The sequence below is a fragment of the Pomacea canaliculata genome, linkage group LG7 (assembly GCF_003073045.1).
Source record: "Pomacea canaliculata isolate SZHN2017 linkage group LG7, ASM307304v1, whole genome shotgun sequence".
NCBI classification, from domain to species: Eukaryota; Metazoa; Mollusca; class Gastropoda; order Architaenioglossa; family Ampullariidae; genus Pomacea; species Pomacea canaliculata.
This window is the reverse complement of record NC_037596.1, coordinates 12,171,448-12,189,316: the sequence shown is the minus strand read 5'-3', so window position 1 is coordinate 12,189,316 and position 17,869 is coordinate 12,171,448. Positions and strand designations below refer to the sequence as shown.

At 33.6% G+C, this 17,869-nt stretch overlaps 2 protein-coding genes across 6 annotated transcripts; one reads left to right on the top strand and one right to left on the bottom strand.

Moving 5' to 3' along the window:
* Positions 1-581: 581 nt before the first annotated feature.
* Positions 582-6,518, bottom strand: LOC112568129. Its single transcript, XM_025245245.1, has 8 exons — positions 6,470-6,518; positions 6,044-6,136; positions 4,626-4,820; positions 2,991-3,035; positions 2,600-2,692; positions 2,286-2,313; positions 1,517-1,577; positions 582-914 (listed from the first exon to the last, which is right to left on the bottom strand). The coding sequence occupies exons 2-8, from the start codon at positions 6,132-6,134 to the stop codon at positions 906-908; spliced, it is 522 nt and encodes a 173-aa protein (XP_025101030.1). The 5' UTR covers positions 6,135-6,136; positions 6,470-6,518; the 3' UTR covers positions 582-905.
* A 613-nt stretch (positions 6,519-7,131) lies between these two features.
* Positions 7,132-17,145, top strand: LOC112568867. 5 transcript variants are annotated; one of them, XM_025246379.1, is made up of 7 exons: positions 7,132-7,243; positions 7,504-7,869; positions 9,558-9,860; positions 10,099-10,386; positions 11,842-12,593; positions 12,849-13,600; positions 13,808-17,145. In XM_025246379.1, the coding sequence occupies exons 1-5, from the start codon at positions 7,171-7,173 to the stop codon at positions 11,925-11,927; spliced, it is 1,116 nt and encodes a 371-aa protein (XP_025102164.1). In that variant the 5' UTR covers positions 7,132-7,170; the 3' UTR covers positions 11,928-12,593; positions 12,849-13,600; positions 13,808-17,145. The 5 variants fall into 5 exon arrangements, with proteins under 5 accessions (XP_025102164.1, XP_025102165.1, XP_025102163.1 ...); XM_025246380.1 differs by having other exon boundaries at positions 11,842-13,600; positions 13,808-13,912; positions 16,051-17,145; XM_025246378.1 differs by having other exon boundaries at positions 11,842-13,600.
* Positions 17,146-17,869: the final 724 nt, after the last annotated feature.

Sequence of the window (17,869 nt, the reverse complement as noted above, 5' to 3'; positions counted from 1 at the left end):
ACTATATAGGTAGTAAAATTAAAGTAAGAAATTCAGTATCAAAAATACACTTGACTAGAAGAAAATATTCAGCATATATCTTGAAATTGTAAACATGTTGAAAACTTTTCTAGAAACAGAATTATACATTACACAAATGTATAAATGCTTATCAGTGAACATCTTGTTCTATCTGGATGAACTGGAAACTTGAAGACAGACGTATTAGACTTAATTTTACTACTTGTACTATGATACATATCTTCTTACAGATTCAAAAACACCATCCGCCAGCTAGAACCTTTCATTCGAATATTGCAGTACAGATACAACATTTGTTTAAAATGTATGTATAGAAATAAATAAAGAAAAATTTTTAAACTTTGGCTTTACTGTAAGCAAGTTGTCAACTAGATATGTTCTTAATACTGATATTTGCGAGATGGACGGGGTGTCTAGATATGCCAGCAAGGCAGAGGTAAAAAAATGAAATTGCAAACAACAGGCATTTTCATAAATTTTTTTTTAATTTATGCGGATTCCATTCATTTTTTTAGCTTTTGTTAGTTTGATTACATTAAGCGACTTAAATGCTGATTTTGTAATGATTTCATGATTGCTAGTGAAATTATGTAATCCTTGTTCTCATTTAGTCTGGAAACTCTCCTATTGGTGTGAATGTTCATGGGAGTACATTGGTTATAGAGTGCCTGAAATAAGGTTGTTTTCTGTGTTAATGGCCGCTTATATTTGCAAATGAACAGATACGATGATGTGAACTGTTTTGTGAAATAAAAGTTTTGTTAAAAAAACAGAAAAACAAATGTTTAGAAATTTTTGACAATTTCAGAGAGTAAAATAATGACAAACGATATTGACACAGCAATGAAGCCTCTGGTCTTTTGGACATTTGGATCTTCTTCCTTTTATTCACTCTGTAAACGAGAAAACAAGCGAAAGAAGACAGATATGTTCAGAACCAAACTCAAAATAGAACAACTATAAGCAAACAAAACATTTGTTGCACATTGCTATAAAAACATCAATCTGAGCTGAACGTAACTTTTATCATGACTTGATTGATATTTATAAAATAATCATTAAAGACTATCTTAATATTATTTCGTATCAGAGTTCTAACACACAAACTGAATCTTACTGTAGGATCATAACATTTTGTGATGCATCTGTCTGTAATTTTTACTTCCATTCATTTATTTTAAATGTTTCGTTCTGGATTGTATTTGTTTCTCATTTTTCTAATGTCGATTTGTTTTTAGAGAATGACTTTATTGTTTGTTTTACTTTAATGTAATCGATTTTTCCTTTGTTTCTTATTGTCTCTGAAAACATTCTTTCTAGAAGGCACCTTTACTATATCTGAAGACAGGTTCACTCATCTAAACGCACGCACGCATGCACACACACACACACAGAGAATGAATGTACTTCTCTCGCTGTTTCGTTAAAGATACTTTAGAAAACTGTATATGTAGTGGGATTGTATCCAAAATTGTTTACAGCATTATTTACTTACATTCATTGTCATTTGAATAGCTGGCGATTGGCCTGTGTTTCCATTGATTAATAGCTTGTAGCTGCAAACAACACCAATTACTTTTTTTTTCAAAGAAGGATTTGTGTGTGTGTGGAGGCACCATGTAAAATGATGTATTTTTAAAATGAAATATTTTATTAGCAAACTAAGATCTCTCCTTTGCCTATCTATTGCATTATATAATGACAATGAAGCTAGAACTTTGACTTATAAACACAGATAATTATGTGCATGTGGGCGTGTGTAAATAGTATACTTGTAATTATCTCCCTGTCTATAAAGGCTGATGCTGTTCGGTTCCTATTATATGTATAATCCAACGCTTCTTTGAATAAATATGAAGCAAGCATATATCCTATTTGAAAATAAAACGAAAAAAACATTGTAAATACTAAGTAAATGCATCTCTGTTTGCACTTATATTTGCAAACTGTTCTCATAGTCACGTATCTCTTTCACTTATATATATATATGCTGTAATGAAAGCATGCTTCATGCTCTTGCATTCTTGTTCTACAATTCTTACCTATATATTCAGCTAACAGTGTGAATGTGAGGGAAATCCAGCTCTCATACTCTTGTTTTGACCAGTCACTGTTCATTCAATTAGTATATTCTCTGTGGGATTCTTAATAACTCTGCTTACGTATTCATGCAGGAGACAGTACAGGATATGCAACGATTCATACTTCAAGCTACTACAATGAAAAGCAATGTTTAACACGAAATTAAAAAGAACTAAACTCACAGTCGCGTATTTTTGCAGCATTCCCTTCCTGGAAAAAAAAATTTAATAATACAAAATATGAATTCTAAAAACAAAATCTAAATCTGGATTATCTAGTATTATCCATTTACTTGAAAACTATAATGAGCACCAAGAACCCGCTTGCTAATTGTGTAATAGCATCTGTTTACATAATTTCTTACTTTGGCATTTAATAGGCTCCAGCAATATAGAAAACCTGTGTTTCTTAATATTTTATTTATCAATCCTTTAATCAAATATAATTGTTCTGTTTTTTTTAACTTTTTCTCCTAATTCTGCACCGATTTGCTTACTGATAATGAAAAGGACCACAATACAAGCGATGAGGAGGAAGACGAACGCAATGGCGAAGCCAAACGCCGCCTTCTCTCCTGGCTGCTCAAAACCTGCAATAATATTTGTTGCTAAGAATGAATGTTATTATCAACCTATTCCACCACAAATAAGGTTAGATCCCTAGGAAAAAATTCATCCCGGTCAGAAAAAAGCTAGACAGAAAGTTAACCTGTTCCCAGAGAAGGTGGTTAAATGAAGGAAATGTGTATTAGTGTACTTACACGTATTATGTCTCAATGTTCACAGTGCACATGAAGTAATAATGGGCTGTCGATACGGCAGTGTGACACTATGTAAATATAACAAGAATATTTGTACTAGTTGTTAATAATAAACTCTAATACTTGCAAGTTTTTCCAAATTCGCCCCCTGTGTCAATGCGTCTGGTAATTTCTGTTAGGAAAATAAACAGAAACAAATAACGTAAATATAGCATCACATCGCCATGTTCTACTTTGACCCCCATGCACACTGGCAATCATTTTAGCGACAAATTAAAAGAAATCCTCGCTTGATACTGTCACAAATTTTTCTAATGGATTCAGCTTAAAATTCACATCTCATATAACTGCCTATGATGTAACTAGAACACCTAGATAACACGAAAGCTCCCAGAAGAATAAAGACCAGACCGGGCCTCTTATCGTTAAATGTGAAGTTACCAACTCGTTAACTGCTCTAAATTCTCTGGCTCCTCCAGTTTTTCCTACTACTTCGAATAAGACAGAAATGAGGGTCCCATCATTACCAGCAATTACTTAGATCTTACAAAACTAAAAGTAAAGACCTTTTGATGAAATTTAAGCACACGAAAGCATATTTCGTGGACCATTGGTCAACGTGTTTTCATATCGTGCAGGCCAAACTAATAATAGGCTGTTTGTACAGTAATTGTGAACACATTGTTCTGAACCTCATATTTTTATTGTTCACAAAATAAAACTTCTTTTAAAACAATCTCTAAGACGCTTTCTATGAGATTTAGCAAAATAACTAAATGTTTAAGAGTATTCGCTAATATACGATTTAAAAGACAAATTTAATGTCTGATATATTTGCCACATGCTGGTTTAGCAGACATCAGAAGCTTCTATGTCATTCAGAATTCTAAGATTGGCCAATGACAAGTTCTCATACACTAAGGTTGAACTGTAACACCTGATTGACCATGTGACAGAAATGGCATTCGACAAGTCTGTGCTGAGGTTTAAAATCTGTGGCTATCACTGTCGAGAAATTCTAAAAATTCACTAAGCACATTTCTAAACTTCTGAACAGTGGTTAGATTATTAGACAGAGAATTGCTGGTTTTTAAAGCTTTAAGATTGTCTCAGGTCTAATGTGCTCTTTGTAGGAGAAAAATCCTTTGGTGACTTTGAAGACGGGTTCCATTGTGCAACAACACAGCCTTAAGACTGCGAGAGTCTACAAATAATTTCCATTCTTGTGGGTCATTAGTTAATTCTAAGGCATTCATGGGGCCCTCAGTATTGAAACAGTATACAAAGTTACCTTCCTTTCTGAGGAAATGCTACAACTTCTGGTGTCGCCTTCGATATGAGGTAATTGTGAAATCTTCTAAAACATTCTATTGTTGGAACTATGAATCTAGTAACCTCGCTGTTCTTGAATAAGTCCAAATCACAAAGTTCTTCCTCTTTTATTGTGTGTTGGGGTTTATTGTGCAGTACAATGGAAATCTGGATCACTACACGCTGACTAGGAGAAGAACAGGCCTGCTGACCTCTCGTCCGTATCAGCCCAATTAAATGAATATTCTGTGAAAGGTTCTGGATTAGGCAATCACTTACCATGTGGAGCTGGTCTAAGAGCAGATGGAATGTTGGGTTGGACTATTCTCAACTTCTTGTGTTTCGTTAGCTAGTGACGAATCAATAATTAACAATTAAGCTATAAAAATTTACAGAGAACCCCGCTAGCTATGGAGTGAGAAATGCATTTTGTACCAATTGACATCCTTACCTAAAATCTTGCAATCACATCCGCTGTCACTTGCTGTAGTCTTATTCATGAATTCACACGTGATGATTTTTTGATCATCTTTTTCTACTTTATATGGTAAGTTGATTAATGCAGATTCCCCTTCAATCGTCAAGAAAGAGCCAAGAGAAGGTCTACAGGAGTAGTTGTCTTTCCAAGTACAAGTGACATATTTCTCTGTATAAAAAAAGTGTTCAAATCAGTTGTATTACCGTCATGAAAAATCTGTTTTAACAGTACAAAAATTATTGCAGGACCTTTTAAACATTAAAATATGCCGGTATATCCGAGGAATGACGATTCTTTTATGTTTTACTCTAAGATCCTTCTAAAGGAAAAGTACTAATATGTAACTCTTACGGTTCACATTGGATAACTTAGTAAAACAAATAGTTTGGGAAGAAGTAAACGTGTATGTATGCTCATCAACCACGAGAGTTCACGTGGGAACACACATGACAAGAAACCAATAGCTGGATGTAATTTTAATTAAGCAATTTGTTTCATATAAGAAAACTATATTGATGATCCAAAACAGTGCCATATGGAGTATAACACTACTTAAAACAATATTAAGAAGGAGCAAAGAAGCTCTTTAGAATTCAAATTAATCTGAAACAATATCAATGACTGCTCATATCTGTCCTATAGTTCTTTATATCCCCGCTATACAGAACAAGACCCATGCATCCTTTACTGAAAACTAAACGTCTGTACCCCAGTTCTAAAGGAAACTGCCGCTGTTGTGATAATGCAAGTAATTTGCTGTAGTTATCACAGTCATCTAAGTAGCTTCTAGAGAGTGTGAATAATGTTAATAATAGGCAACACTCTTCGTGACTTGAAGTACAGACTGTGGTTGTAAAGTGAAGACTCCATTTAAAATTTCTGGTGGCAGCGTTTTGAAGGTAGCAAGGTCATAGGTGAAATGTTCTTGCAACATTCTTCTTGATGTAATCTAAGTTTTTTCATCCAAGAGCTTCACGTGCTTCTTGTTAAAAATACTGCAAATCAACTTGTGTTATTTGAAATTTACTTCGATCAAACCTATCAAGAGAAAGGTGCATATTTTCAATTTAATAAAAATTTCTTCAGTGAGCTGTCAGTAAGGGAAATGTAAAATTGCATCACAAAGTAGAAAACAGTCTAATTACTCATCATTCGGAGTAGTTGTCCCATGATTTTTGCTCCTTAATATCATTACTTCTGCTAAGTAATTTACTCGAACCCACTTAACGCTTCAGAGAAACATATTCTCATTTCAGAATTTTACCTCCCTGGGTAGCATAATGTAGAACATTATTGCAGGGATAGTAAAAACATCACCTTCAAAGCCATCGCCTTAACAAAATTAATAAAATGTTCTTGAACAGAATTAGAGAGACAGACAGACAGATTGCCTTTCTTTCCAGCTGATGAAACAAAGACTTCCAAGTCTCCACACGTTTCTTTTGGAAATGAAAGCTTTAGGTAAGACGGTCCGACACCCATTTCTGCAAAACAACAAAGAAAAAAATAACGGTTGTTTATATCCATAAAGCTGTGTTTTTCTTTCTAATTGTGGCATCAATTCTATTTTATCTACTTATATATTACTACGGGTTAGCTTTTGAATGTTTCCTACTGAGAGCAAGAGTGCGAGCATCATTACAAGCTTTGAATAAGGCTGCGTCCAATATTTATGTAAGCAATGTTTAATAAAATACACGTTAATGTTTATAAACATTATGCTCTGAGCACAAAAATAAGTCATTCTTTTGCTTTAACTTGTGAATTTTTTTACACATTTTCACCTTATTGAAATATGCGAGAAAATAAATCCTTACTTCTCGGAGAATCTGTAGGATGCTTGAAATATTTTAATAAAATAGGCTTAGGTCCTTTCAGAATATCACGTACGCGTGCTATTAATAGCAGGGAACGGGTATTACCGAACACTAAAATAAACTCTGTGTGTGTGTGTGCGCGCGCGCGCTCTTTTGGAAACACCGAGTGTAATCGTATTTTAATTTATTCTGCTACTCTTTCCACCTTCTACTCTCCTTTCCTAGGAATGTTCACTGTCCTTGTGTGTTTGTGTGATTGCCTGATTGTGATTTTTGTCACAGGACATCATTACTCTCTGCCTTCTTCATTTGTCATCTACACCAAAAGTCCAAGAAAATTAAAAAAAATTGAAGAAGTATTAAGTATAGCTATAATGCTTATCCCTACTAAGAATTCTGGTAATGAAAGAATAATGAATAAACGTTCTTCTTATGACTAGGTTTATTTCTTTGGGTTTTTTAATTTTTAAAATATCTAAATTATTCATTTAATTCCCATTTTATAGGAATCATTAAGGATTTATTTTTAACACAAAGAAAATATTGTTTTCGATCAAAATAAATGGAAATTATGATTGTTTAAGGAAAAGGAAGTAATTACTCATTTGTGAGAACAGGATGTGAATAATTTATCTTAACTTAATGTAGTATAAACTCTGACACTGCTAGGTCCAGCTAGCAGTAGGTTGGCGAGCAAGATTATGGATACACTCAGTCAACTATATTGTTTCCTGGTAATGTTCATTATACAGACAGGAGCATCCCCTTATGACTGTGAGTAGTACATATTTTTCTACTTATTTTGGGACTTTTTTGTTATGTATATAGTGTAATGAGACATACATAGGTGTATACATCTGTACAGTTTTACAAGTATGTAAGTACTGTCATGTATGTATCAATTATAAAACAAATTAACTGGAAACAATGCATCTTAATTATTTCGTTCCATTACAGTAACAAGTCTAAGCGAACGTGCAAACAACTATGCAATGCATCAGTTTGTAAACACACAATTATGTTTATATTTTCAGGTGACACAAGTGCCCTTGCTGAAAGGTTGTCTAAAGAAAATGGCAGTTTTATAAATATTACCTATTTTCTTGACAACCCTGCAGTATCAACATTTGCAGACAATAGCGATTTCTATTTTAGTCTGTGCCAAAATAACGAACATGAATATCGGTGCAAATTTGAGTGGAGCAAACGACAAAACTACCTGACAGTTAAAAAGTATGGAACAGCAAGCAGCACATTCTGTTCAGCAGAGCGTAGAAACCTTACTTGGGTCATAAGGATTTCACAGGTAGTCAGTTGGTCACTATCTGTCATTTATTTCTACAATGAGGATGACCGTTTACAGAGAAAGACAATCAAGGAGACAGTCATTAAAGCTGTATGTAAGTAATTTAACATACAACATCATTATCTGATATGTTGTGTTCTTCTGTTTTCCTAGTTATCAAACTGAAAATAAACCTATTAAGGGAAAGGAATTTAATGTGGGACACATGATTGATTTGGAATAACTTAGCAATAAAAAGATAAACTGAATTTATGCTTATTATGTGAAATATAAAAAGCTAAAAATAAAAGCCAGAAAATTATATTTTTGAATGCCATTTTAAATACTCAGTTTTATAATAGATAACTATGTTAATACTATGAAATAATAAAAGATACAAAATAGAACAAAATATTAGATTTAAAACATTTAAAATACAATCAGAGTTTTGAAATTGTAAAGTAATTGAAGCATGCAGTTAAAGACAATGAAAAAATTGTTCTGAATATGGGTTTCAGCATTGTTCCACATATCATGCAGCCCCTTGATCAGACAATGTAGACAATGTTTAATGATAAATCCATTTTTGCCAAAAAAAAGTATTGTGATATGTGATCTTTCATTTCATACTGTATTTCTGTTATATGGAAAGGTGGTCTACCAAGCAGTCTTGCACCTGGCTAAAAGTGATCATTGATTAATTATTAAATCACATTAATAAAAGTCGAATTTATAATATAGACTGCCTGCTAATCTGAAGGTTAGGGGTCATTCTTGTGTTGAGCTTACCAATAGCAGATAAGTTTGGGGCGCCAAGAGGAAAATTATCCAAAGAAGCTGGAGTATATGCCTACTTTCTTTTTCTTCTACCTTTTCCACTTTTTTTTCCTTTTTCATGTTATAATGTAATTCAAAACTTTTTAATTATTGAAAGAATTAATATTTTAGATCATAAATATTACAAACACATATAAACACATACTTCTAGATCTGGACAGCTATAAACTCAAGTACACCTTGCCCTGGAAGGAAAAAATAAAAGCAGCAAAAAACCTTTTTTGCATCTTCAATTTTGTAAAATGCCTTAGAAGGAGTGAAGAATAAGCAGAGTATTCTTCAAATACAAACTCGTCTGTGTTTCTCTGGTAGCAGCTCCACAAGTATCGTTTCACGTTTATATACTCTTCTGTTGTGTAGTTTATTATAACCCCTTTGATTCTACAAATACAATAATAGACATGTGACTTGTTCTAAAGATGTTTCCCTAGCTGCTAGCTCAGAAAGTTGCCGAGTTTTTATTTAATAATGACAGCATGCCTAAAAGATGAGTAACCAGCCTAAGTCAAATACAAAGCAAATAATGAATTATTAACAACTGGAATCACATAATATGGACAATTATGAAGGTCACTCGAAAAAAGAAGAAAACTTATACAGCCTCACGCAATTAGTTTTCTTTCTCTTAGATTTTAATTGCCAGAAAATAACATCATCAAAGTACTGTTTTAAGCATTTCTGTTGTTAGAGGTGTCGGGCATTGCCGGATAAATATAGGTATCTAGACATAGTTGCTCATCAGAAGAAGTGTATTTTGTGTCTTAATATTATTTTCCCACGACTATAACAAATTCTTCCTAGGCTACTTACATTTAATGATACAAATCGATGAATATTCCAAATCTGAAACTTGAGACCAATAAGAATTTGTCTTCGAAGCCTAATATATTTGTTTGTTTAAAGCACGGGTATTATTTTAATAATTTGCATACATTTAAGTTTATAGTTTTCGTTTTGTGAGTACAGGCCCAACCAGAGTCACACACTTCGCAATAAACGGACAGGAAGTGAACGATACTCATCTCATCGACGAGGGTCAAAAGGTCAGCGTCTTCTGCTCCTTTTACAAAGGAAGCCCCCCTGTCACCTTCCGTTTGGCGGACAAAGCTAATAGAGAAGTTATTTCAGATGTGAACAGCAATGGAATTTGTATGGAAGAAGATCAACTGAACTTTTCACTGTCAGTGGACTGTGAAGATAACTGGCCAACAGTTGTGTGTGAAGGAAGCGGGTCAACAAATAATAGATCGGTGTCTTTTCTTGTCAGATGTAAGTACAAGGCAAACTTTCTCATGACCTATACAAAGTTGGTGCCTGTACTTAATGAAACTGCATACTAGGAAGATGAAGATATATACATATAACCTCCCAAATATCTTTTCTCCGCGTATATCTACATTAACACACGCATTTATGCGCATATAATTATCTTAAATTTAAACTACACACATTCACATTTACTAATTTTTATTCCTTTGTGACAAACTAGTGCTTCTAATGTTTGCAGGTACTCCTCAGTTTCTTCACGGTCCTTTCTCAATCGTTCCATCAGAATTGGAGAAAGTAAGATTCCATGTGAAGGCACACACAACATCATTCAATGAATGTCGCCTGTTACCAGACCCGTCAGAGAATACATTCATACCGAAGGGGAAGTGCATCCTAACTGGCAACCCTCCTGATCTGGTTTTAAGGCTTTTTCTGGAAGGAAACATTACCCAAGGGAACTGGAGAATAGTTCTTAGCAACGAAGCTGGTTCTGGAAACACATCGATTACAATCACTGAAGAATCTAGTATGTATATCAAAACGTGTTTAAACTATAGAATGAATACACAATGCACAATATGAATAGTTATTAATTAAACATCCCAGCCTGTTTACTGTCTGTTGTACTATTTAACTAATTATTTATAAGGCAAAAACCATTATTCGGTGATTACCTATTCCAAGGATGTATGTTTAAATTAAGAGTGTGTTTAAATTTTCAATGAGTTAACCTTTTATTCACAAATGTAGAGAAATGCACAAAATTAGTAAGGCAAATTAACAATCATAATTAATAATACTAATACAGGCACCGCCACCAAGACCATTTTGTATTGACTGTATACAGTGATACCCTGATTTCTTTCACAGAAACAAAGTTATGTACCTATGATTTTGCTTATTTCACCCGGGGTTTCTTTTAGTTAGTTCCGTGACTGCTTCGCGAATCTCGCGTTGATACGAACGTCTTCATTCCGTGATTGCGTGGAGCGAATCGGCGCGTGTCGTCACAACCACGTGACCGTGTGTTTTCTTGATTGCTGGAAATTTTGAAACAACAGGCCGCATGCAACAAGCGTTTCGCAATTGGAATTTTATAACATATCATGTAAATAAACATGTATTTGTCTCGAAACACAAGTCCCTTCTTCTACCCTACTCTGAGCATTTCATCGCGAACTTGTATCCCCTGGACAGCTGGCAGACGATTTTTTTTTCTGCACTGCTAGAACGAGGCTCCATACCAATAAGCTTCCGGTTTATTCAGATTAACTACTAAAACGAGACATTAAATGACATAGCCTCCGGTTTATTCACTTTCTTTGTTACGGCTCGCCGAGACTAACAGTGGATCACTTCGCAGGAGGCCAAGAGTGAGTCTCGGCGTACATACATCATACAGACATCAGTCCATCAATACACGTCCATGATTTCATGAATGTTAATTGTTATGCATATGTTCTTAACAGTAGATAGAGGGGGAGGGGTTGAGTCCATGCATACATTTACATCCATGAGTGTTTCTGTAGGGGGTGTGAGCTTCATAAGAGTTTTGAATGCAATAGAATTAAAATATAGACATATGATTGCTTATGAGGATTACGTTTTCTCCAGCATTTCTCAGAGAAAAATATCGTTATCCTTCCCGCATCTCACAAAATATTATTTATATATATATAATTAGATACAATATATATATTATGAAGTATTATAAGGCTAGACAATTTGAAGTTTTTTTTTCTATTGGCACTATTTTCTTTTCTTTTGACGCATAAATAAATTATATTTTAGTATTTTTTTTAGGACGTGTTTGGAAATTTGTTCAATACTTGTTGTATCTTCAGTGCCGCTGGAAATATGGAGTCAGAAGTGACACTTTGTTATCAATATCTCTGTTTTTAATTGATGATTTTATGATTGCACAAGTTTTTGTTCAGAGCACTTACTGTTTTTTCTTTCCTTTCCCTATGCCTCCTTCAAGAAAACAAAGCAAGGGATGTGTATGCTGAATGCACGACACATTATGCACGGGGTATAAATTGTACGTACATTTTGTGTTTCGACTAACGAAAGTTTTTCCTATCCTTGTGATTTTATCTGTTAGCTACAAAAACTCAAAAAGAGTGTTTGTGCTGTTCTTGTATTGTCAATCTCTCTATAGCCCACCCCCAATCCTGTGATGGGGTCCTTCTGAATGTTTTCTTTACCAGTCTACTCTTTTCTTATATGGTTCTTCGTTTACCAGTATATTACTCAAAGATTCCACTGTGGAAACAGGCATGTTTTATTCGTATTTAATTTTAGGAGACAGACATTATTTCTATGATGTTTCTTATTGATTGCTAAGAAATTCTGTCCACCATCTTATTTTTTTTTTTAAATTCAGTTTTTAGGAGGCCATCTGGCCCACATCAACATCAGACAAGATTCAGACAAGATTCTGACATTTATCCTCATGTAATGCTCTTGGTCATGCAGATCTCCTTTACAAACCTTGTTTTTAAGTAAAGGACAACTCTAATGGTTACTCTACACTCTAGGTTCTTACATGTGTAGTTTACAATTTCCAAATACCATTTGGTTCACATCAACCTCTTATATTGTATGTTACATGCATATTAACAGTGGGTTGCTGTACATGATCAACATATTATACCACGATCTTATTGTGAATGTGAGTGTTTATAAGTAGAAGCGGAGGATCAAGTGAAAATATAGGAGGAACAATTTCTAGTAAGTAATTGAAATTGAATAAGATAATGATCTTAATAAATTTGCTTATTGTATCGTGTTAATTAATTTATTTATTTGTATTCTTTTTGCATTAAATTTGATAGCTCAAGGTAGACTTTAATTGCACTTTCACCTTATTTAAAAAAGAAACAAAGGCAGTGACTTCCTTGATATACATTTTTGTCAAAATTATGACTGTGAACAATACGAAGATCATCTACATGATTTATTCGTTCCTTTCTCTTTCATTGACAGCACTGGAAGTTAAAGCCTAGCTTGCAATATGAAGTGCAAATAAAGTCAAGGTTGGACCCAGACCGAAACATGTAAGCTATAATAGTGTACTCAGTTTGTATATTTCTTTGATGTGCATGACTTTTTTACTAATGAATTAATGAAAACAAAAAACTGATGTCGGTTTAACCGATAAATGCTGAGGATGCCACACAAGTAGACAGAGGCAGTATGCCATGTCTCTTTTCTATAATTAAAATGATATTTAATGCAACAAAATAAATGTGTAACACCACAGGTAAAATACTAGAAAACAGAATAACAAAACACTACAGGATGCATTAAACGTTCAGTGTGTGTGTGAACGTTTAGCGAAATTCAAGCTTTTTTTTTTATTCTGTTTAAAGCAAGTTATTATGTGTAGTTAAAGTTCTAAGAGGAATAGGAACAGTATTTTCTTTTGACAACTTTCATTAATGTGCATCTCGCTGTGGCTGGTCGTGGAATCTGGTGCTGGGAAGTCAAGATGGAGCGGTCACCACGTCAAGAAAGATACTGAGGAGGCAAATAATAATGTGACGGTCGATCATTGTCAGCATCCCCTACCACATCCAAAGCCGAACATCTTCCTACACCACTGCTTGGTTGAAGTGATGGATAAACACTTACTTGTATTAGTTCTACGTACGGAGTCATTTGTGACACAAGTACACATATTGTCTTTGGTGTCATATCATCATTGCACTGGCAGGAGGATCACAAAAAGAAAAGAAGTTTGTATCTGTTAATTATCTTTATTTCAAAGGGTAACTGTCAAAGTAATCAGTAATTAATAAATATCAATATTTTGAGATATACTAGTGTCAGAAATCTGTCCTAAAGTAGCAATCTTTTTGAGGTGTAGAAAAATAATGATTTTAGAGGATGTTAGTTTTATGTTAAACAAATGATAACAGATATCATTGTTAAATATTTCACAGACAATAATTCTCCTGTTGCTGAAACTACTGGCCGCAGCCGTGTCTATGGGAAGCTTGATCCTATTTCAAGGTCGTATAAGATGTGTCAGTCTCTAATAACACTTGGTAAGACTTACAGCCGGACTTGCGGCCAAAAGTCAATCCACTGATCTTTCCGTAATTTGAATTAAAATGCATTCGGGACTTTCTTGATGACATTTGCCATAAACCGCTCTGCAGACTTGTACTTAGAGAGGAGTGAACCTTATATTCATTTCAACTCTTCTGGCTACAAATACCAGAGGTTACAAATATTGTGTCTGTATGATCCTGGTTTAACAAGGAAAAAAGAATTAAAATACAGCATCAGAACTTGACTGCACTAATTTTTCTTGTAAAAGAATAAAATATCAATTAAATAATTAACACTACAATTCCCTCCCCCTTTAAGGAAAACAGCTACTTGTGAATCAGAAATGCAGGCAACTTCTTCTAGAAACCTGCTATTTTTATGTTGCAAAATTTTGAATGAAGAGAAATTTTATTTTGAGTGAGTTCACTTACGTTACTCAAGATCTTTTTCTCACTCGTTTATTCAATCACTTGGACATTCATGTATAGTTGTATAGACATGTACAGAGGTATAAATACTTATATCTCAATACTGTTTGCTGCTAAATAGTAGATATAGTACACTCATATATTCATGTAGCAGCAATATTTTACTGAAACCCAAAAGGATAATGAAAACATCCCCACGAAATATTTCCCTAAAATCTTTTTCTAGGAGCAGAATTCCCCAAGTGTACCGAAAGTGATTAAATGTGTTAATATTATGATAAAATCAATTAATTGGGTACAGTAACTTAGGTGAAATTTGAAACTCAAATTATCAATCTTTCATAATCATCATGACAACCAGTTCAAAAAGAAAGCTTGCCTTGAGTAAAATAATGTGAGTAGTTAACAATTCAAGTGAATGTGATTGTCATAAAAAGTTTATGTCATAAAATAACTTTAAGTTGATTACGGTCATTTGTGATGCAGTAGTTCTGATGGTAAGTAGAGAAATTGGTGATTTAAGTGAAGATTTTTTTAATTATTTTACAGATGCATCAATGCCTTAGACAATCATGCTTGACAACTGTTTAAAGAAATATATTATTATGAGTATTATTCTTATGTTTGCACTATACCAGATAAACATGGACAGGAGTGTAGTGTCTGGTTATTTGGAATGGAATTACATCATCAGTGCTTAACCCTTCATCTATGTGCTGTCGAGTTTATTGGGGGTTCAGTAATAAGCTTCCTTGAACATGGTCATACAATTAAAGGGCTTAAAAAAGCCTGCAAGCAGAACACACTGTCAAAAATACCAGGTTCATGTCATGATCATAAGCATGTGTCAGGAGAGGTTTGTAAAAGATTATAAATTAGTTCTCTATTAGAGAGAATAATTATTTCTGATAATGCTATTTATTGTAGGCTATTTGTGAGTGAATGTGTTGATTTTAGTGGAGATTTGACTAGAAAACTATAATATTTTGCTGAGATGTGATGACTCCACGTACCTGATTCAGCATTATTTTAAGTATAAACTGTTTCCTACATTAACTGAGAAATGTGAGATACTTGATACTGTTAGTGGAGAAATATCTTTAATAGTTAGAGGTCAACTGTTTTAAACTAACAAACTTGTAGACAAAACCTATATGATTATGGATGAGGAAAGGCAGATACATTAAATTGTGTTAGAGTACTGTTACAGACATGGTGACATCATTGTACACCATACTGTAATAGTTTCTGAGACTAGATTATAGCTTACTCATTGCATTGTTTCACATTGATTTATAAGCCTTGTAATATGTTTATATGCCCATTGATTTTGATGCCCTGTGTCACTGACTCAGTTCCTAGCATGTGAACACATCTCTTCCCCATCGACAACAGGGTGTACAGTCATACACAAAACTATACAAATCCAAAATAAATTTGTAAATAAATTTGCGTGCATGTGTGCAGGTAAATAACTGGTCTACATGTATTTCTGAGAGAAAGTGTTTGTGCGTGTCTTTATACTGGTAACAGGCATGTGCAAGATATATTCACATTCATTTCATATGAATTTCTATATATCAGTGTCTCTTTGATCATAACATCTCTGCGCTCAGATTTTACTTTGTATGAAGATTGAAGTTTCAAAATTCACTTGCTAAAGTTTCACTCATAATTCTATTTTCCATATTGCTCATTTATAGTTTGTTCTGTCCACGTGATACATGATGATATAAGAACAAAAGATCTTAGCTGATAGTCAAAGGGAGGTAAGTTGTAAATGCTACTATAGGACTTGGAAGTGATGAGAATAATGATTTTTGAAAAACTGAAAATGAAACAGGTTTTTACTATTAGGGAAAAAAATTAATGTACACCTCCTTCAGTCAAATTCATTTTGGTCATCTCAATCCCAAATGTAAAGTTTTAACTTTTGTCTTTAAGACTTTATTGTTTTCACACAATATAAGGTGATTGATTCATGATTGTTTTATTTTTATTGTGCTTTTAAATTTCTTTTAGATGTCATATGTTTTGCTGGTGCTTGTGTGTCTGTGTATAGATACATGGTTGATTGTTGGTCTGTGTTTGTAAGCTTTTATACTTACAGCAAGTTGAGCTAATCTCTACCAGGGAAAAAGTGCTCTACAAATTTTTATTATTTTTGTTGCTGAAGTGACAAATTATTTTCTAAGATCACTTTCTTTTTATAATTTTAACTATGTTATAATGAAAAGATTTCAAACAGTTCCATATCAGTTTCAAATGTGAACATATGAAAAATAATGATCTCTTCTTCCTAGTGCTGTACAAATGTCTAATCCCAACTATACTTGACTTGTGAGAGAATTTTATCAATCGAAATTTTTCATCAATAACACTAGATTTACACAGCCTCCAGCTGTACTTCCTGTTTGATAGTTAAGATTTCATGTTGCTGTGCATTAGAAGTCCTAGATAACAAGCAACATATTATTTTTTTCACTGTAAAGCATATTTTAGAACACAAACATTGGAAAGGAGATATTTAATGCAAGACACATTTTAAGTTACTGGCTTCTTTTTTGCTTAAAAAGGGAGTAAACTTAAAAGAAAAGCAGAATTTTAAAAATCAGCCTGTTTTAATGGACAATAAAGTATTACAATTGGCATGACAAATTCTTCTCTTCCCTCATATTGTGGGTGTATTTGTTTGGTGGTGGATTGTTAATGCCTTGTAGACCTTTTCTCCTGTTTTACTGGTTTATGCACATAAACATACAAATAAACAAACATTCTCTCATGAAGATGTAACGGATTGAATGTGCTTGGTTATTTCATACAGTATGACTGCACATGTATGTATGAGTGCATATTCATGTCTGTTTATATGCGCATAAGTTTGTAGATTGTATCTCATATGCATATTCATACACAAACACATCATGGACAAGTATGCATACAATGGTCTGCACATATCCACAAGATAAATTACACATATATTCAACCAAACATGCAGCCATTCTTACAAAACTGCAAAGCAAGCACATAAGATTTTACACACAGGCATACACATAAATAATCTGTCATGAAGATGCAACCATTTCAATGTGCTTGCATGTTCATATGTGAGTGACTGCACATGTCTGCATGTCTGTGTAAATGTATATGACTTTTCATATTTTATTTTTTTTTTTTTGAAACATTTTTCTATTTAAATTAATGAACAGACACACGTACACCCACTGCAATGTGACTACTCATGCAAAATAACTTAATCATAAACATGTACGCTTGGTTAAATATTTGCATATCCATTAAATGTAGCCCACGGAGCTGTGCATGTCTGTCATAGTAACAATGTGTGTGTTTGTGTGCGTGTGTTTGAGGTTTGGACCCTATGAGGGTGGATTAAAACATAACATCTCCATTAAGAATTCCTAAACCACTTGACGTATCTTGATTCAACCAAATAATCTACAGACAAATTATTAAAATATTCTGTCTTCTTCCACATTCTTCGTTTATTTCTACTGTAAGAAT